Here is a 23,457-nt window from a genome sequence, read left to right as displayed (position 1 = left end):
TATCCATCCTCCAAGTCACTTCAGGTAGATATTTTATTAAACTATAGTAGTACCAGTGGTACTATAATTACATAACATGAGATATTTTAAGTACATGCATAAACAGTCTGGCAGTTTGAAGGAGACTAAAGTATTGAGTACAGTAAGTTCAATTTTGATTCTAAGTTAGAGAAAATTAGTTAATTTGGCAACAATGCCGAGCAGGCTCCTAGCTAGGTGAATAGGCATGATTACGACATGTACTTAAAAAGACATGTTTTTTGAACACTTGAATCCAGCTAGGAATGTTACTGCTAGTGACGACAATTGAAAGGTTTAGTTAATCTATGGGACTAATTTGATTGTTTCAATTTTGACACCGTGGAATTCTATGGAATAGTGGAAGTGGGGTAGTGAAAATTAGCATTTTGTCCCAGCTAAGCAGTTTTCTTTTGCTGGTTTCTCATGTCGTAATTCTATTGGTGGTGACTTTGGACAGTGTGTAGGAACTATATAAATCTTGGCTAGTTTTCTGTTTTAATAAGACACAACCAAAACCAAAAGAATATGAATAATTGAATATATTTATTGTGCAAAATTTCCCATCCTCCATTTTCTGACTAACCAAAACAATGACAATGAAGATATATACTTTCCAAACCGAATTATTCAGACACTCAGTGCAAAAATTGGTTCCTGGTGCTATGTGCTGTGCATATGGCATTACAAAGATGGCAGCAACAATGCCTAAACTAAGCCCGCTAAAATCTGACCATTAGACATGTACAATGAAATCCCATGTTTTTTGGGGAATCAAATATGGGCAACATTAACCAATCAACCACTCCACTAAACCAATCTATGAGTACGATGCACAAAAAACTAGCACCTTACACAAATAGAAATTGCAAAAATTAAAAGATAAATCTAGGTATTTGTTGATGCTGAAAACCTAAAGCCCAAACCCATTCCATCTTTCCTTCAAATCATGGCTACCTGCATGTGTGTAACAGACAAATTTCATGTACAAATATTTTTCTTATGCCAAACTAGATAGATCAATTTATCTGCAAAATATTTCACTGACTTTTTTCTTCCACTGAATTTTTAGGTGACCACCACTATTCTTCCACGGACTTCTTTCTCATCAGTGATTCATATGCTGATAAATTGGTTGTGATTCATATAAGGCAGCTTCTTTTTTTGTATTAGGTGATGATCATTTCTCCAATATCAATGATGTATATATTTTAATTTGTGTATACTTGACAAATGAGAATTGATTTGAACTATAGCTGAGTTTTGTTATATATATATAATATAGAACATACTTGTATCGAAGCATGATATGTCACTGTTGTCTAGTAAAATTGATGTTGTCTGAAAAACTTGATGTTTGATCACACGCACACACACACACACACACACACCCATGCACACACGCACCCACGCACACACCCACCCACACACACACATACACACACCCACACACACACCCACACCCACCCACCCACCCCCACCCACACACACCCACCCACCCACCCACACACACACACACACACACACACACACATACACACACACACTTTGGCTCAAATATTAAATGATGAAAAGACTTTTTCTTGTTCAAACATGACTCGTAAGCCATGTGAGGTGCTGAGTGACTTTGGCTCAAATATTAAATGATGAAAAGACTGTTTCTTGTTCAAACATGACTCGTGTAGGGGACTACACAGTTTGCTATTATATAGTGAAGATTTTTTTGTCTCCTTACCATCGTAGCATGATAATGAGTCATCAACTCTTATCTCACATGCTGCAACTGATTTATGTCATTCAGACTCTGACCTGGCACCTTTTACAGCTTCATTACATGTCAATAACTGAAGCAAGCATTTGTTTGTCTCCAATCTTCACTACTGTCCATGTTCTCACCCATGATTAATTTGTCATTGCCATCAAGAATGGTTACTATCTGTATTTGGTCTTAATTTTGGGTCAGAATGGATACATGCAGCTCCTAAGCTTACCAATCTCATTAACTCCTTCAAATTGTACTCTCCATTTAGTCCCATATCTGCTAATGCCTCAAGTGGCCTTCTCACCTCAAATTCATCAACCTTGTTTACCAATAGCACCTCAAGTTGCCTAAAATCCACAACCTTAAGTCCACTTACAATCTTAAGCACCACTACACACACACACACACACACACACACACACACACACACACACACACCTAGAGAGAGAGAGAGAGAGAGAGAGAAACACACACATAGAGACACACATACACAGATATTTCCTATTTTGGACCCTCAGGATGTTGTAGAAATTTTTAAAATTTATTCTGATCAGTTAAACTAATATTTATTTATTTTTGTGTAAATATGTCAGCTGGGTTGGTTTGATTCTTTTTTTATAAAAAAAATCAAGACCTTTTCTTGGAAAACTGGGTTGCTCGTTTCATAGACATACCCTAAGGACTAACCACAAAAATTGGCTGGCTTGACCTAAAAAGCTTAGGAAGTATTTTTAGGAAATTAATTGGTAAAATAGAGCATGTGGGAAAATTACTTTTATTGAGAATCTGAGTTTGGTAAAAGTTATGTTGTTCCTTGGACCTTGAAAAGTGTCTAGTACTTTTGTTGATTTTTAGAAAATTCATCTACTATTTTTCAAAAAATTTGAAAATCTAATTTTCTGGCAAGAGAGTCTTTGGAGACCACCTTCTCACTAACTTGTTAATAAACTTAACAAGATTACTTACCTCTTGACAAGATCATTGGGCAATGCTTCATCAGTGAAAACCCAGTCCTTGTAAACAACAGCAGACATTTCCAAAGCGGTAGCTACCCCACAAAAATGTTTTCTCTATAATACACAGTCACACACTAATGACTGGACCAATTAAAAATATTATGACAACTGGAACTGAACTATGCTATGGCATTATTACCAGTTTTCAATTTAGCAATGATCACATAGTTTATCTAAGATTCATTGTGGTTTGGTTGATATTTTTAAGTAGTGCCTTAAACAATTTTGGTAGCTTTTGTTATGGACCAAATGTGTTTAGTAGCTTTTGTGAGCTCATAGTTTATGCTAATGGTTTCTATTTACTGTTAGAGGCTATCAAGTACCCCCAGTGCTTTGTTGTAGTAATATGTTGCATTGTTATATATACACTAGGTTTGTTGTGTTCCCCTGTTGGAGTAGTGTTGATTGGACCTGCATTAATCTATTTAGGTTTTGCTGATTTCAATTGGTCTATGTTAGTATAGAAGAAAGCAAACATGCCATTAGTTTATTTGATGCTTGCATGCACATACACAATTTCCAAAACCGAATCTGTGTACAAAGTTTATATAAATTTCTTTGTAAATATTTATAAGATAAAATGAATTGATTTTAGTTTGTGTTGGTGCCTAGCTATGATGTGATTCATTGGGTTAGTGAAAATTGATTTGGCAGGGTCTGAGCAGAAAGCTAGTACATATATTGTCTGCGTTACTTTTTCTAGTTTCTTGTCCAATTTTTAGGTATCCCATTTCTTCAATTGTTGAATCTTTTATGGTGCTTGTTTATTGTCTTGGATACTGTATATACACTATGGCTTTGTCATTACAAAATATGCTTGCTTTGTAACATATATAGTTGTCTTCCTTTGAATGAGAATGTCTTTTGCTATTAATCGAAATCTCATTAGCATATTTTTCAAACTTGAGTTGACTCCTAGAACTTACAGCTTTACAATCTTGTGTTGATTGACCTCAACACACACACACACACACAAACCCTAATGACACACACACTCATCATACAAACACACACACTCATCACACACACACACACACTCATCATACAAACAAACACACACACACACACAAGTTTGATAACAAATTTGTTCAATTATACATGCAGAAATTTCTTCAATTCTGACTTATTAGCTGTGACAACGTAGCTGGCCTCTTCACAAGGTACTTACCTAACTTTAACTTGAATTCTACAGTAGTGGTGACGACTTACTAATATTAGTGAAAACAAATTTTCCAAGTGTACCTTAGTTAATTTGTTTAGAGTTGTAAAAAATGAATAATTTTTAACTTGAGTTATTCCTATTTTAAATTTTCAAATATGCTTCCATGATTGTCTTTGTATGAGGATTATCTTCTTTTTTATATAAATTTTGGGAAGTTGAACAGTAGTTAGTTTAATGTTGGTATTTTATGGGCAGTGTAGTTATTTAAGGGTACTTGTTAGTGTTTTAGGGGAATGAGAAAGGCAAGTCTAGTCTTTATCAAACGCCTAAATAGAAACTCAAGCCCTTCTTCAAGATCTTGAGTATGAGACTCGACTTTCTCCAATTAGTTTTGCTGCTTATTCATGCTTTCAAATTTACTTGTCTTGGCAAACATGTAGGGATAGAAATAGGGCAGAGCACTATCTATGGCCTATCCTACATCAAGCCCAAGGCAAATAATCTTAGAATGTTGAAGTCATTTTTGCCCATCATAAGCCTGATTTCTCATCTTCCATAAATTGCAGCAGGCACAATGCCCCCAACAAATGTTAGTCGTGGCGTTGATTTTTTTCCTTTGACCATAGTAGCAAAAAGCTTTTAAAACTACAGTAAAACATCTGGTAGTGAAAAAGAATAACCAATCTCATCATCCAATTGGTGTTATAGGTTGCAGTGAGTAATCTTTGATTCAAGCTGGGCTAGTTGTTCTTCCTCCCAAGAAAACAATGCTCTACTCCAGTCCCAGTTCCAATTCCAAACTCTTTTTTTATTTCATCTAGACCATAAAGTATCTTTATTTGTTGAGATACTGAATAATCTAGAAAACATATCCTTCAATATCTCTTTATCTATCCATTTCTATTCCCAGAATTTTGTTGACAAAACTACCTAGTCTTGGGCACCACAGCCTTAAATCCATAGCTCCTAACCTTAATTAAAATCCACTCCCTCAGGTTGCTCATATTGTTGATTACATGATGTCCATGCTCATTCCATGACCTCAATCGGGACCTATGCTAGCCAGTTGTGCACTTGCCCTTTTATTAGTTTTGGGCAAGCAATGCAATGCTAGAGTTACCACCCACAACACTCGTTTACAGTTGAGACATATGGTGAAAATGAATTGCAGATAGAGAAGTGGATTGCTGAGTGTACCTTCAGCTTTTTCAGCTGGCTATTCATTTTTTGCAAGTGACACTTCCCTTTCTCTAACCTATTAATGTGTTCCTTGAACCGCTGAATTTTCTGAGTAACCAATTTCCATTACTTGGTTCTCAAAAAATAATGACTTAGGAACACTGAAATGTTGACACCCCCCAAAATTCATCTGTTGATGATGATGTTGTTGCGCCTAATGTTGGTGTATGTTAATAGTTGTAGGAATTTGCATTTGCAACCAATGTTCCTACTGTGAAGGCATGACCATTGGATCCATTCCCATCAGGTCCTAATGATGAGTATCACCACCAATAACAACATTAACATTGTGATCTTGCTGATCTCCTACATTGATCACACCTGCAGGAGCTAGAAAATTTTCTAGGTTTTCCCCCAAACTAAGTTGTTGCTTCAAGGGGGTGTCCATGGACCGGCTCACCTGTTCTTAAAGAACAAACTTCCTCCAAGACTCACTAATACTATCATTATTAGTTTTGTTGCTCAATGTGCCATTATTCAAACTACCATTGCTACCAAGAATAAATGAATTATTATGATCAGATGAAGGGTCTTGAAGAAGTTGTTCATCTCTGATCAGTTGAGATCACATTTTTCTGAACCTCATCCAAATTCATACTATGGAGAGGCTTCCCTATGTTTCCCAACTGATAATGGCTCTGAACCTCATCATGAAGGGTGAGGAGGCTATAATATGAGCCTTTTCTAACCATAGGTGGATACTGTGGACCCTGTGTTCTACTAGGCTATAATATCAGCCAACTTATCATGTTCTTGTGAATGACTTGTTCATCCCATTCCTCATGCAGATAGAGAAGTGAAGATGCAAGTCATTTCACTATGCTATACCTATGATGATCTGACACACACACACACACACACATAAACCGTAATCACACACACACACACACACCCTGATGAGACACACACACACACAAACCCTAATCACACACACAAACCCCAATCACAAACACACACACATACCCTCGTCACACACACACACACAAACCCTAAGCACAAACACACACACCCTCATGACACACACAGAGACACGCACACAAACCCTAATCACGCCCCCACACACACAAACCCTAATCACAAACACACACACATTCCCTCATCACACACACACGCACACACCCTCATTAAAAATGCACACACATACACACACCCCCTCATGACACACACACACAAACCCTAATCATACACACACACACACACACACACACTTAGTCAACCTTACTTCCGACCTAGTCAACCTCCCTTAGCTTTCTTGTATGTCATGAATGTAATATGCTATACAAACAACTATTGATGTCGATATTTGTCTGTAATCGAAATTTAGATTTTGTATGTTCTTGTACGTCATCAATGTAATTTGCTATATAAACAATTATTGTTCATGCTGAGTGAACCTTAGATTCCCATTTGAGACTGAATGCAATGATTCTTGCGGACAGTTTGCATTAGTCATTGTATTTAGTCTTGAATTTTACATTTGGACAGTTTGGGAAGACTGGTATTTTTATGTTAGATTCATTCGTTAAGGTTATTATTATTTTCATTAATTTGATGAAATTTCGATACAATGCATTTCAAGTTGTTCTCTGAGTGCATACTTGATAATCGGGAAATTAATTTCATCGATATCATGTCGTGTACTTGGAGACCAATGCGAAATGCTGTCGAAATTTAGTCAAATTTTTTAAAATAATGCTAACCCTGACGTTTGAAGCTAACATAAAAGATAGTCTTCCTAAATGGGATAGGGCCACACTTATAAATAAATAAAAAAGTGAGATTTTCATGCATGGAATTGCTTAGATGGATCAAAGTTCGATGAATCAAAGTCGCATGAGCCCAGAATATGAGGATGGCGTCGAGTAGTTCTTGCAATTTGCTTTAGAAAGAGGTCGACCGAATGAAGAAGGAAAATATTATTGTCCTTGCATCAACTATTTCAATGGAAGATGCCAACTACTGGACGACGTACGGGAGCATTTATTGTGTGATGGGATTAAGAAGAATTACACGACGTGGATATGGCATGGTGAAGTGATAGACATGCAGAGTGGGTCTCAATCTGAACCGTTTGATGTAGAAATGGGAGATCGCTTGGAAGACATGATTCGTGACCTTGGACAAGAGTCTTTTTAGCAAGCACACGCCTCTGTGTATGAAGGATTGCAGAGTGATTCAAAGAAGCCTTTGTATACGGGGTGCAAGAATTCCTTAACCCTGTTTTCTGTGGTGTTAAGCCTAGTTAATGTGAAGGCCAAGTATGGGTGGAGTGACAAAAGTTTCACCTCATTGCTTGAGGTAGTTCACAATCTACTTCCAGAGGACAACACGCTGCCTAAAACTTACTATAAGGCGAAAAAAATATTGTGTCTGATGGGTATGGAGTATCAGAAGATTCATGCTTGCCCCAATGATTGCATACTGTACAGGCATGAATTCCAAGAAATGTCCAAATGCCCTATCTGTGGGACTTCACGATACAAAGTGAAGGATGAAGAGGAAAGTAGTTCTGATGAAAACTCAAACAAGGGCCCTACAGCGAAGGTTTTGTGGTATCTTCCAATCATTCCAAGGTTTAAGCATCTTTTTGCTAACGAGGACAATGCAAAAGACCTTACATGGCATGCAAATGGAAGGATTTCTGATGGAATGGTGCGTCATCCGGTTGATTGCTCGCAGTGGAAGAAGATTGATGGTTTGTATCTGGATTTCGAGAAAGAGCCAATAAATCTTAGACTTGGATTAACCATTGGTGGAATGAATCCATATGGCACCTTAAGCACTCAACACAGTTCATGGCCAGTTCTGCTAGTAATTTACAATTTGCCTCCTTGGTTGTGCATGAAGCGAAAATACATGATGTTGTCTATGATAATATTGGGCCCAAGACAGCCAGGAAATGACATTGATGTTTATCTAAGTCCATTTGTTGAAGACTTGAGAAAGTTGTGGGACGACGGGGTTTTAGTGTTTGATGCGTTTCGCAAGGAGACGTTTCAAATGCGTGCAATGCTTTTTTGTACCATTAATGACTTTCCAGCATATAGGAATCTCATCGATTACAGTGTTAAGGGTCATCATGCATGCCCCATTTGTGAAGAAAACACAAGCTACATACAATTAAAACATGGAAGAAATATAGTCTATTGTAGGCATCGCCGTTTTCTAACACCCAATCATCCTTACAGATGATTGAAAAAATCTTTTAATGGAAGTCAAGAGCACGATATTGCGCCAATACCGTTGACTGGTGAGCAGGTATACCAGCGGGTTCAATAGCTGAATACTGTATTTGGAAAGACCCAAAATAAGGATAAAAGTAAGACTTGCATATGGAAGAAGAGGTCCATTTTCTTTGATCTTCTGTACTGGTCTGATCTAGACATCAGACATTGTATTGATGTTATGCATGTCGAGAAAAATGTATGTGACAGTGTGATTGGGATGCTCCTTAACATTCAGGGCAAGATGAAGGATGGCTTAAATACCCATCAAGATCTAGCTGAGATGGGGATACGATCACAGCTGCATCCAAGGTCTGATGGGAAGAAAATTTACTTGCCCCCAGCTTGTCATACTTTGTCCAAAAAGAAGAAGATAAGTTTTTGTCAGTGTCTTCATCAGGTGAAGGTTCCACAAGGATACTCTTCAAATATTAAGAGTCTTGTGCAGTTGAAGGAGCTTAAGCTTGTAGGGTTAAAGTCTCACGATTGTCATGTGTTGATGCAACAATTGTTAGCTGTGGCTATACGAGACATATTTCCAAACAAAGTCAGGTTAGCCATAACTCGCCTATGCTTTTTCTTCCATGCCATATGTAGCAAAGTCGTTGATCCTGTCAAGTTTGATGAGCTGGAAAATGAGGCTACAATTATATTGTGCCAGTTGGAGATGTATTTTCCCCATGCCTTCTTTGACATCATGATTCACTTCATTGTGCATCTCATCAGAGAAATCAAATGTTGTGGTCCTATTTATTTGTGGTGGATGTACCCGGTTTAGCGATACATGAAGATCTTAAAAGGGTATACGAAGAATCTATATCATCCAGAAGCATCTATTGTTGAAAGGTACATTGCAAAAGAAGCCATTGAATTTTGTTCAAAATATATTGAGAAGGCTAAACCTGTTGGCCTTCCTGAGTCTTGACATGATGACAGAGTGGCTGGTAAGGGTTCAAGAGGACTGCATGTGATCACTCCAAGTCTAGAAGATTTGTTACAAGCTCACTTGTATGTCTTGAACAACAGTAATGAAGTTTTGCCATACATACTTAAGCATGAAGCTTATGTCAGACAGAATAATCCAAAAATGTCAAAGAATTGGGTGTTGAAAAAGCATAACAAGACTTTCTGTGATTGGTTTAAAGATACAATCTTTGCAGATGAAAATGCTTCAGAAAATTTAAGAAAGCTAGCAGATGGGCCTAAAAGAAATGTTATAACTTGGCAAGGATACGACACAAACAAGTATTTATTTACACAAAAGCACAAGATGAAAAAAGTACAATGCAAAACAGCGAGGTCACCCTAAGGGCTAAATCTCAACACTTCACAAGTGTGCATGACGCCAATCCCTGTGTAGCTTCCATCCTTTACTTTGGGTTCATTGATGAAATTTGGGAGCTTAACTATGTCAAATTTACTGTTTATGTTTTCAAATGTAAATGGGTTGACAACAACACCGGTGTGTACACCGATGATATAGGATTTATGTTGGTAGACCTAAAGAAAATTGGTTACTACAATGACCCTTTCATCATGGCAGAACAAGCTAGATAAGTATTTTACGTGCAAGACCCTTGTGATGAAAGGTGGTGCGTGGTTTTACAGGGCAAAACAATTGGTGTTAATGTAGAAGATGATGATTCATACATGGACACCTATGTTAGTCCTTTGTCCACACAAATCACTCCTAACATTGTCGGAGAAGAAGAAGCTGACAACGTTCATGCTAATCGTAATGATCATGATGAAGGAAAATTAATTAACATCGTCTAATGTAAATTTGTATTTATATATTTCATTTTGATACATTCATTTACATAAGTCATACAATTGTTTTTTGTAATGTTTATTAATCTGTGTTGCTTGTTGCAGGAAGTAGCTACCGAGGTGGTTCAAAATTCAGTATCCACGTGAAGCATCAGCTTTGTTTATTGAGGTGAAATCTGAAGACCAATGTATTTATCCCATTTTATAGTGTTATACATAGGATGTGCAAACAAATCAATGAAATTTCAAATACACACTATACAGAATCAACATTTATATATACATGCCTCACTACATCATAATTCTAAAATCTTCAAAGTTTGCCACACAATACCCTTTATCATGTAGCTTTATCTGATAAATTTTATACGTGTGAAGTTTGTTTGCTTTTTTTTAAGTCACCATCTTCATCATCTTTGTTCTTGACATTATTCTCTGAACCACCCTCAGTTTTCATTTGTGAATTCTGTATGCTTTGTTCTTTGTCCTTATCTTCAAATTTACTCACTTCATTATAGTTGCTTTTGATGTTATTCTCTGCACTACCCTCATTTGTGGCACTAACTTCTTCATTTGATAATTTTTCCTTGTGTGTTTCAATTCACCCTTCGTTGCCCTTATCTTCTTACTGTTGATTTATAATTCACTAGCTGCAGCATCTTTGATCTCATCATTTGGTAGGCCAACTTCAGTTTTATGTTTCTAAATTTTCCATATTTTAAGTTTTTTCAATCTCTTCACAACCTTTATTTTCAACGGGAACAGATTCCCTATCAGATAAAGGATCATGGCTTCTCCACCAGCCTCGCCTCCTCCTCCTCCTCCTTTTCCTCCTCCTCCTCTTCCTCCTCCTTTTTCGGAAGCATCAGCTTCGCTGTCTTCCATGAAGCGACACGGAAAGCCTCACATCTACGATCCTTGTCTACTAGACCAGATGGTGCTGAGAGACCAGTGGTCCACGTTGATCCTGCTACTGGCAAAGCCGACGATCCCCACAGGAATAAATTAAGAACATATTTTGGGATTGTGGCGCATGATAAGGTGGACATGACGTACAAGAACTGGAAGGAGGTCCCTACTTCTTAGAAGGACTTGATTTGGGAGGATATTCAGGTTTTTTTCTTTTCTTATTTGATGTTCTTTAATTAATAGCCAAAAAATACATTATTGTAACAAATAAACCTTATTTGTTATTGTCAGGCGGAATTTGAAATCCCAGAAGCTTCTGACAGTAGGACGAAAAAAAAGTTACTTCAGACTGTTGGTGAGAGATGAAAGCAGTTTAAATCAGACCTCACGAAGAAATGGGCCCTTGAAGCCGATCAGGACGGTGTGGACGACACTGTTTGTGAGAAATATGACATAAGCAAGGAAAAATGGGCCCAGTTTTGCCAGACTCGCAGAGACCCTTCTTGGGAGGTATGTACATTGTCATTTAATGTGTTGTTAAAAAAACATTAACTTGTTATAATTCATTCTAGCAATTTGAAACATTATTGTTTTATTTTTGCAGAATGTGCGGAAAAAGGCATAGGCAATCCAGAAACAGAACATTGCCCCCCATGTCTTGTCTCATGGGGGTTATGAATATTTGGAGCAGAAACTCCTGGCTGAGAAGACCAAGAAGAAGCTGGAGAAAGCTGGACAGTCAGGAAGCATTGATGGCATCATCGACCCTCCATCCCCCGTCAAACGCCACGTGAAGTGGAAGATGGTCCGCGTGAAGACAATAGGGGAGATGACGACTGAGGCCGCAAAGGAAATCGCTGAGAAGATCGTAAGTAATTTCCAACTAACCATTAGAATTATATTTCAATATTTTGTGAATGTCATGTACAACTGTGTCTTTTCTGTGCAGGATTCCTTTGAGGAGCGGGCGACACAGGGATCCTTCATCCCTCATGGGCATCAGGATGTTCTCACCGCTGCTATTAGACGTCCAGAGCACCCTGGACATGTCCGTGCTGCTGGATTCGGTGTCACCATCAAGCAATACTTCGGATCGGCTCCATGGACGTCCCGCAGCTCTTCCTCCCTGCCTCTTGAAGAATTACAGCAGCTGACCTAGTAAATCAGGGACCAGCTAGAGGAGTCGATCACAGAAAAAGTGACTCGACAACTGATGGCATCGTTCAGCCAGATGCAGTCCCAGTTCAGTCTTAGATGCAATCTCAGGGACTTGCACTGCCTCCAGAGCCTCTGGTTGGTCCCTCAGGTCCTCGAGTAAGCCCAAAGGAGAGTTGTGTTGATCCCTCAGGAAACGATCCTGAGACGGGTGACTCAGATAGGTGCGGCTTGTACATCGAAGCAAATCCTGCCCGCCTGGTTACCCTGGGGAAAGTTTATGAGGGATCCACTATTGTTCATAACACTCCTTTGTTGCTTGGCCAAGTAAAGGTAGGTGCGAAAGAGGTTAAAGATCCAAATGCTGCAGTTCCTGTACCCACTGATGAGGTTTCCTTAGTTGGGCAGACAATTCACACCTTCCTTGCTTGGCCGACACATCTGGTCAAGTCTTTATCACAACAGGTACTTTATTCTTACTATATGTTTCTTCTTTTTCAATTACTTCATTCAGTGTGCCTCAAATTATCCCCTTTAACTTTATTTCATGAACAGCTTGTTGTGTCTTCGGCAAAACCACCTGAAAAGTCGGATCCAGAGGTCGATGATCTGCTTTATCTGATGACATTGACCATCCCAGAGCTTTTCTTGAGGCCTTACCAGGTTACATGGGATGCCACCATGTTCAAGGCCTTTAATCCAGACTTTCCGCTCTACATAAAGCACAAAGACCTCTCCGAAATCGCACACGGTGGTCAATGTCTCAGCATATCAGTGTTATAGTTGTGGATTCTGTAAGTCATTTTCGATTACTTTTAATTACCTAAGTTATTGCTTTCAATTCATACATATTTAACTTTGACTTAACATAAACAGGCATCTGACTAAAACAAGTATGCGAGCGGGGAATTTTGATATCTATGGATTCCTCGAGCCACAGTTCATTCAGAGGTCTGGGCAATCGCAGTTTGAGACTGGAAGTTACACAAAGAGTTGGATTCAGAGTTCAAAATGTGATGTCTACCTTGGAGCCTACCTAAATGAGTAAGTCACACAAAATAACTGAATTTAATTAATGTTTACTAATATACTAACCCATATTCCTCCCCACTGCAGCAGACACTAGCAGATGGTGGTCATCATGCCCAAGGAACACATAGTTGTCTGGTTTTGTTCATTGCATAACAAGTCAGACAACTACTGACGTGAATCTTACAGGGCGGAACGTTTGATACAGGATTGTTGATGGAGAGGGATGCCACTTTCAGAGATGGAAGATAAGTCACAGTGACGCCACAAGGAATCAACCTTGATAAGTCAGAATTTGGTTCAACAGGAACCCTGAGAGAAGTTTTCCACATATTTGAAAAGAATTCCAAAAGTGTCTTCATTCATTTTCACAAAAATATATATAGTTCACCAAACCCTAAAAATGAAAATTGGTGCAGCTGAAAAGGAATAGGTTTCAACCACAACCACAAATTTATTTATTTAATTGCAATAATTAAATAATAAAATAAAAATAAAAAATAAAAATAATGGAAACATGGGCCTTCAATCATCATCAATGGCAGCTATACAAATAACTAGCCTTATCTCTGTGACATGTTGGGCCTATTTAAGTCTGCCTCTAGTCATGGGCCCTTCAAGTGCTTCATGGTCCTTGCCCTTAGTTGTGTCCTCATCACTGTGTTGGGCCTTTTTAAGTATGCCTCTGGTCATGGGCCCTTCAAGTGCTTCATGGTCCTTGCCCTTTGTTGTGTCTTCATCAACTACCTTAAGGGGATCATTAACAAGTCAGTGTTATTTTCAATGCATTTGCATTCAAATACCTCAACAACACCACTTTTTAATTGTTACTCACCTGGAACAGTGCTTTAAAAGGTGTTGATGATGCTCTACAGCGTAAATCAAAGGCTCCTGCTAGGTGAATTGTCATCAAGGTACGTCATTTACATATAACTTCCACTTATATATACTTCTTATGTGTCTGTACACTAATTGTTTAATTAATATCCAAATTTCATTATTTATTTAGTGTAATAGACAAAAAGGAAGTACTGAGTGCGGCTATTATGTCATGCACTAGATGTCCACCATCATTTTAGGAAGTTTCAGGAATAACTGGGAAGCAGTACGTTTATTTCAAACAAATTCGATTTTTTTATAATTTGTATTACATTATTAACTTATTATCATTTATTTCATGATGCAGTATTTTAACGATCCTAGACCATTGGAGCCAAAGGGATTAAAGACGTTGTGGATCCAGTGGGCACAGTATTATCTCCGAGTTAGAGCTCAGAGCTAGGATTTAGGGACATTAAGTTTAGCTTAGTTTACTTTGGTTTAACATTTTTGACATTTCCTATGTAATTTGAACATTGAATTCATTTGTTGATAGTTGTTCATAATAAATCAATTATTCAATGTTTATTGTGATTAAAATTGTTTGAAAGCATAATAAAATGTTTATTTGCTGTGAATTGGGTCTGAAATTGCATTTTACAGGTACAATTTTGGGTTTATTGTAAAAACAGAAAGTTTATATACAAAAAAACTTGAAAACAACATCGGTTATTAACAAAAACTGATGTTAATATAGTAAACAAAACCTGTTATTTACAAAAACCGATGTCAACATGCACCTTAACATTGATTTTTCAAAAAATCGATGTTGGTTATTTCTAATAACATCGGTTATTTATAAATAACCGATGTTAATGTACAAATGTTAACATCGGTTATTTATAAATAACTGATGTTAATATACAAACTTTAACATCGATTATTTATAAATAACCGATGTTATATATAACTAACTACAACAAACTAATTGTATAGATAATGGACGTTCACATCGGTTATACATGAAAAACCAATGTTAATATAATACTTAACATCGGTTTTCTATAGAAAAACGATGTTAATATATTACATTAACATCAGTTTTATAGAAAATCGTTGTCAACGTTCATCATGCATACACTTATTTTGTTGTAGTTCTTGGTATATAACATCGGTTATTTTGAAAATTGATGTTAGAATTTTTATGTTAACATCGGTTTTTCAAACCTGATGTTAACAATATTACATTCAACATCGGTACTTTCAGCGTTGGTTTTAAAACCGATGTAGAATGCCGTAAATAACCGATGTTGAAAGTGTATTTTCCAATAGTGTGTGTTGAAAAGTGAATAGCATCGGCACATAGTTCATGGGATCAATATTGACAGATTTACAGACAGTCATGACGTGAGAACACGGTAAGTATTTAGTCTGATATTCACCACAATCACACTTTTGGGATTGTAACATTACTCTAAACCTTCAAGGTGGTCTGGGTGTTTGAAGTGGAGATTGAGTCTCTATTATAATAAAAGTGTGATTGTGTCTGTCGAGTTCATTTACAATGTGGGTATTAGATTCTTGTTGACTGCTATTCATTGCATCAAAGACGACTTCAGAATACTGTGAGCTGGAGTTGATCATTGCCTGAGTTTGTCGACTTCTAATAGCGAAGAGTTGTGTAGTCTTGAAATATGTCTCCTCAACCAATGATGACACTGGCAAATGTCTTGTGTTTTTTAACATGGAATTAACAGACTCAGACAAATTGGTAGTCATATGTCCTCAATGTTTCCCCTCATCGAAGCATTGTACCCAATTTTGTTTGGTTAATTGATCAAGCCATTCAGCTGCACTTGGCTTATTCGCACGGATATCCCCAAGATGTCGCCAGTGCATCTTCTCAGTGTATGAGTAACCTGTAAATATTCAATCAATCTATTATGTTATAAAATTTGATTGAAAGTAAAATTTAAAGAATAAAATTTTATACAATTTGCACACATCTTTAAAAAAAATAAATGTTGCATCAGTAAAACTGACATGACATGGACAACTCAATTTTTTTTTCACTCTGATAATTATAATGGACTTCTGCTCCATCAATTACCAAGGATAAATCACTGTCAAAATTGACAACAATCGGCAATTTGCACATGTCTCTAAAAAAATTAATGTCACACTAGTAAAAACTGACATGACGTAGACAACTCAATTTTTTTCACTCAGTTATTTTTTTCACTCTGCAATTTGCACATTATGGACCCTTGTAAATATGCTTAAGTGTTCATTTACCTGTTCATCTAAATGCATATTTAACTAGTGACTCACCCAATTATAACCAAATTCTATAAATACCACTACAGCTAAAGACATTCGTAACAATTTCAAATTTTCATCTCAATCCCTACCACAATATGTCACCTAACTGCATATGTTTGTGTTTACTACGATGGTCAAATTTGCAATACTAATGAGGGCACTATCTTCATTAGTAACAACACAAAAACTTTCATGGTTAACAAGGTCATAACCTTTACACAATTGCTTGAACTTGTTCACCAAAAACTAAACATTGACCCACAACAACATATCCAACATCTCCACTTTGGATGCCCTATATTTGAGTCAGGACAATGTTATATGTACACATCTTTTATTCTGCGAGATGATGTTGATGTTTGACAAATGTTCAACATTTTTTACAACAACCCATCACTACCGTTTGTGGAGTTATTTTTCATAATCTATGACAATAATAACCCACCAACCAACCAACATGACTCAACCTCCAATCTTGAGGACTTATCAGATGAATACGAGAATTGTTGGGTCAAAAACCATGATAGTGATACTGACTCCTCTTCCGGGCCTAAACGAAGTAATATGTCTCCATCGCACGAAACAATATTCAAACGGGATTGGTAATCTATGGATCATTCATGTCTTAGTTATTTCTACTTTGAAGTTTTCATGTAGTGTTTCTGTGTTTAGTTATCACTTTACGTATTAAAATAATTGTTTTCTTTAAATTTAAATTAGCAATTTTCAGTTTACCCACTTTTACTGCAATAGGTGACATGGTAGCATAACTGTCAAAATTCACAACACTTTGCAATTTACACTACACTCTTTCTAAAAATTAAATGTCTCACCAACAAAACTAACATGAAATGGACAACTCATAATCTATTTTTTCACTCTGAAAATCATCATGGATGTCTGTTGCATTAATTACATCAGAAAGATCACAGTCCAAATTGACAACACTTTACAATTTGCACTAGTCTATAAAAAATTAAATGTCTCACCAGCAAAACTAACATGAGATAGACAACTCATAATCTCATTTTTCACTCTTAAAATCATCATGGACATCTGTTGCATTAGTTACATAGGAAAATCACTATTCAAATTGACAACACTTTGCAATTTGCACTAGTCTCTAAAAAAATTAAATGCCTCACTAGCATAACTGACATGAAATGGATAACTCATAATCTTTCTTTTCACTCTGAAATTATAATGGACGTCTGCTACATCAGTTACTAGGGAAAAAGAAACATTAGATTCCAATACACACCAACGTGGCAAAATGCTCATACAACTATAAATAACACAAAACACGCTTAATAGAAACACACAATTTCACACAACATACCTTCATAAACCAAATTCAATCTTATCACTATATCAGTTTTGGGAGAAACAAGCAACCAGACCATTGCTAACTTCATATTAGCCTTCACTTTTCCAAATGGATCAATCACTCACAACCAAACTGGTGTTTATTTTCAAAGTCCCACTCTGACACCAATGTGAATTCCTAATGACTGTTCTTTTGATACACTCAAGTGTAGAATGCACAACACCCTTCAACTAACCAACGATCAATTAGTGGATGAAATATACTACCAACAATCATTCATAGATGCAGGTCAACAATATTTTTTTCAATCTCTACAGTTGAAAAATGATGATGATGTTTACACAATGTTAATGTGCAATGAGCAATACTCGTGTGTTGGTCCTATAGAATTATTATGTACCACCATTAGAACACCAGATGTTATACTCAACCTGTTTCAATCAACTATCACTCCTACTCATGATACAATTATGTATTACAATGGGAAGTGGAACATACCACGTCAAGGTGCGTTTTTGGGTTACCCCTTTATTGGAACAAATCCAATAAGATTTGGCATTCCTTCGAGATGTAGCATGGACAAACTCAAGCATTTAATCAAGTAAGTTGCACCTATAGGGATTTCCCCTTATGGAATTCATGAATCACAATTGGTTAGACGATTGTTCTTTCGACAACCAGGTCATGCTAAGTATTCAGAAAATTTAATTGAACATGAAATAACAGAACTGAAAAATGAGGAAGACGTGCTAAAGGTGTTAGCACAATTAACTATTGGAAACGATTCCGCACAATAGAAATTTTGGTTACTTTTAACAAACCAGTAATCGAAATAGAATAAGACATGTATCCTGCATAACATATTTCACATCATCATTAGTCAAACTAGCATAATATATTTTTAGAAAAGAATAAAGAATTTTAAATGAGATTAAGTCTCAAATTGATAATTATTTTTATAATCAATTTAAAAAATTGAAACTTGTATAAATACTTTGAAATCTATTGAGTGTTAAAGGTCCTAATTACTGTAAAAAAAAAAAAAAAACCCTTTTGTTCTTTTGTGGCACCAATGATATTGTTTGTTGATTGTTACAAATATTATACTTTACTTTTCTATAGGAGTAGTTCTCCCTTTGACAAGATAGGTTGTTGTTTTGTTGTTTTCTTTAATTTAATTACACAAATATACTTTAACTTTAACCATCAGGTGTACACTACTAAAAAATACATTTTTAACATCGTCATTTTAACATCAGTTTTTATGAAAAATGATGTAAAAAAATTATGTGACATTTTTGTTAATAATTTGAACTTGTTAACATTGGTTTTCTAAAAATCAATGTTGCTCACATATGTTAACATCGGTTTTCTAGAAAACCGATGTTGCTAACAAGATGCTAACATCGATTTAAAATACAATGATGTTGCTAATAGGATGCTAACATCGGCTTCTAGAAAACCGATGCTGCTAACTACAAATGTTGCACACTCTCTCTCGTTTATTAAGATAAAATGACTTTGATTCATTTGATAAACACTCTCGCTGCTCCGCTTCGTTCTTTTTCTCCTCCGTCGTTTTTCCGCAATGACATTCTTCTCTTCATTCTTCCGCTACCCCGAAACCAATGCTTTTTTCAAACCCTAAGTTCCTTGTTTCCTCCTCCTTCTTCACCCCAAACCCTCCAAAAACCCCTCAGAGGTGCGTCTTCACGGCCTTGCCAATCCCCTCCAAAAACCCAAACTTTAGGTCCCAATTTTGGAACTTGGGCCTCACCTTCAAGCTCTCTACGCCCCAAACACCTTCGATGACGGCGAGAGGCACGGAGGGCAACGTGATGGGGCTGTTGCTGAGGGAGAGGATCGTGTTCCTCGGAAGCAGCATCGACGACTTTGTGGCTAATGCTATCATGAGCCAGTTGCTATTGTTGGATGCCCAATACCCCACTAAGGATATCAGGCTCTTTATTAATTCCACTAGTGGCTCTCTCAAGTTAGACGAGGTTTTTGACTTGTTGTGTTGTTTGAGTTCCTTTTTTTGAAATGGTATATCAAATGTATATGATAAAGGGAGTGAATTGGGCATAGAAGAGTAAAGGGTAAGTGGTAACCAAATATTTAATTGATTATACTACTACTTGAAGCTTGCTTTGAATGAAGTGACATAAAACATCAACAGGTTCATTCAATTGAACAAGGAAGAGTTCTATGGTTAATTTGGGATGGTCTTTATTTATGCTTCTTATGGATTTCTGATAGTGTTTTGGTATATCTAAAACCCTTCATTGGGTCGTTGACAGTGAAAGTCCTTTTGTTTTCATGCCTGTAGTTTATACTATTCAATATTTATACAATTCGATGGTTTTCAAATGTTGATGATATTATTCCTCTCATTTTAGTTGGGGCATTGCAAGGTCTTTCCTGGTTTCTACTGAAGTGCTTTTCTTAGTGGTAGCTTTTGCATTTTGAGTTTGCCGTTTTAGGAGGAGATATTGTCCCCTGAATAAGAACTTTTAGTCTACAAATGAAAAAAAAAAGTCCTTAATGAATTTTTAGGAGAAGTTTCATATAGATCCATAGTTTTAGAAAGGAAATTTCCTACCGACAGGCCAAATAGAATTTGAGTTAAATTACATTTAAGATAATGGGAAATACTATGAAGGACACTTGTTTTGTTTTTCTCTTCTAATCATTAGTTTGGCATCCTAATAAACTAAAGTTCATAAAAGAAATTGAAAATTTCCAACACCCACTAACCCTCACCGGCTTTGTCCTTTGCACTCCAGAAGATATGGCCCTTCGCTGTGAAAAAGGGCTATGTTATAACTGCAATGAAAAATGGAACCCCTCACACAAATGTCAGGGACACATTCTATTACTCATTGTAGAACCAAATGATCCCGAGCCCACCCTTGACCCCCCCCCCCCATCACTAGACCCACCAGATCCCACCTTTGACACTCAACCACTTCAAAACCTTCCACATATTAGCCTTAATGCCCTCTCTGGTCTGTCCACACCTGCAACCTTTTGTGTCCATGGTTTTATTCATCAAACTTGACTCACTGTCCTCATTGATAATGGGAGTACCCATAGCTTCGTACAACCTCAAATTGCCAAATTTCTGAGCCTACCCACAACGGACATTTCACCCCCTCAAAGTTATGGTTGGCAACAACTCTATCCTCAAATGTTGACAACGTTGCCCTTCTCTTATAGAGCCACACCTTTATGGTGAACCTTCACATTCTACCCATCAGTGGCGCAAATGTGGTATTAGGTGTAGACTAGTTAAAGGAATTGGGCTCAGTAGTCACTAACTACACCTCCCTTTCCATGAAGTTTACCCATATGGGCCGCCTAATGGAGTTGTGCGCTGACGTTGTGTTTGGGCCTCTCAATGCTTCGACAAAACAAATCAGAAAGATGATCCACAATGGATCCACCTCCTCCTTTTTCCATCTGGCCCTCCAACCCACCACCACTCCAAACCCGTGCTAGGAACCACCCCACCCCATACCCGAAATCCAACAGCTCATTACCAAATTTGCCCCCATCTTTCTCACCCCACAGACCTTCCTCCACCTTACCATATAATGCATTGTATACCTCTCATCCCTTCCGCAAGTCCCATCAATTTTCACCCATATTAATACCCTTACTTTTAGAAATCCAAAATTGAGAAGTAGGTACCATAATTGCTCCAATCAGGTTTGATTCATGTCATCCATAGCCCCTTCTCCTCTCCGATACTATTACTAAAGAAGAAGGACAGTTGCTGGCGGATGTGTGTCGATTATTGAGCACTCAACGCCATTACAATTCGCGATCGTTTCCAATGTCAACTATAGACGAGTTATTGGAAGACCTTGGCAAGGCTTCCTGGTTCACCAAGTTGGACCTTCGTCAAGGTTTCCATCAAATTCTGATGGTTGAAGAAGACATTTCCAAAACGGGCTTCCGAACAAATCATGAGCACTACGAATACCATGTTATGCCTTTTGGATTGTGTAATGCCCCTTCTACTTTTCAAGCTACTATGAATGCTCGCCTTTAGCCATTCCTTCGTCGTTTTGGGGTCGTGTTCTTCGATGATATACTTGTCTACAATGAGTCTTTATCGGAACACCTCAAACACTTAGACAGGCTATTACAAACATTGTTGCAGGGTAAGTTCTATCTGAAGCACTCTAAATGTCTATTTGCCCAACACCAACTGGAATATCTGAGTCACATTATTTCCGACAAAGAGATTGAACCATGCCCATCAAAAATCACAACTATGATACATTGGCCGCCACCTGCTTCCCAAAAATACCTTCGTGCCTTCTTGGGTCTCACAGGCTTTTACAGATGCTTTATTAAATGATACGCGACCACGACGGAGTAGCATTGTTGTAGGGACACGACATAGGTGTGGTGGCGAGCCATGGTATTGGGAACAATTGTGAAAGGATTGTCTGGTAACATTTCTTTGTTTCATATTATCTGATTTGCTAAATGAATGAATGGTTTAGTGTGTTTTGATATATATATATATATATATATATATATATAGAGAGAGAGAGAGAGAGAGAGAGAGAGAGAGAGAGAGAGAGAGAGAGAGAGAGAGAGAGAGAGAGAGAGAGAGAGAGAGAGAGAGAGAGAGAGAGAGAGAGAGAGAGAGAGAGAGAGAGAGAGAGAGAGAGAGAGAGAGGTTAAGTGAAGTTGAAAGGTCAACTTTATCCAATTGGTTTTGAAGGGTAAAAAGGTCTACTAAAAGTGGAGACACAAAACAGTAATCCAATTGGATATCCGCTTTATCTATTGGTATAAATATATGTTCGGATATAATTTGGTACACATCTTTACTTTAAAAGTTCAAATAATGTGCATATCGATATCCAATCAGGATGGATATTCCTCGTTCATGGTTCGAAGCAATACCCATAAGTATGGGATTATTTTTCATGTTTTTACTCTTGACTTTTTTTTTTTAGTGTATGACATGAGAGGTTGAATATGAATAGTGATATTTATATACAGTTTTATAACAACATTTCATTAATATTTATTATTTTTTCATTTTATATATCATTATATTATTTATCATATACTTACATTTCTTTCTCTCTTCTCTTCTCTCTATCACTCTCTAGGAGTCATATAACACTGAAGTGTCTATTGATTTTGTCCATTTAAAAAATATATACTTGTAATTTTAATGAATTATATATTCTAGTATACATATTTTTATAATTTAAATGTTTTCCCTTCATTTATTCACTCATCTTATTTTATGTTTTCATTATTTTTCTTCTTATCGGAAAAAATTCCAGTATAAAATAAATTTCCTTTCTAAAATAAAACTTTTAATAATAGCATTCTATCACTTTGTTTGGACAAAATTCTTAATAAGTATTTAATATGGGGAAAAGATAAAAAAAAACCTTTTTTATAAGTTAAAATTAACTCATACACTTTAAATTAAATTAATTTTTTTCCCAAAAAGTTTAGATATATAAGGTGATATTAACTTTAAGTGACAAATTTAAAACATTTTATCTTTTTATTTTTTTTCTATACAAGTACTTCTTAAAAAAAATTAAATGGAGCCTAAATTAATTTGAGAAATTATGAGAAACAATTAATTTACATTTTAGAATTATAAATAATTATTTTGACATAATGTATTATTTGATATTTTATTTATGCGATTCTAAAGA

General features: G+C 36.7%; 1 protein-coding gene across 1 annotated transcript; it reads left to right on the top strand.

Annotated features, from left to right (window-relative positions):
* Positions 1 to 19,560: 19,560 nt before the first annotated feature.
* LOC106795901 (ATP-dependent Clp protease proteolytic subunit-like) lies at positions 19,561 to 21,809 on the top strand. The gene is made up of 2 exons (XM_014766832.1): positions 19,561 to 19,755; positions 21,486 to 21,809. Exons 1-2 carry the CDS (start codon positions 19,561 to 19,563, stop codon positions 21,807 to 21,809), a joined length of 519 nt encoding a protein of 172 aa, XP_014622318.1.
* The last annotated feature ends 1,648 nt before the right edge of the window (positions 21,810 to 23,457 follow it).

This window comes from Glycine max, chromosome 14, assembly GCF_000004515.6.
Source record: "Glycine max cultivar Williams 82 chromosome 14, Glycine_max_v4.0, whole genome shotgun sequence".
In the NCBI taxonomy this organism is placed as follows: Eukaryota; Viridiplantae; Streptophyta; class Magnoliopsida; order Fabales; family Fabaceae; genus Glycine; species Glycine max.
This window is presented reverse-complemented; position numbering and strand designations above follow the sequence as displayed.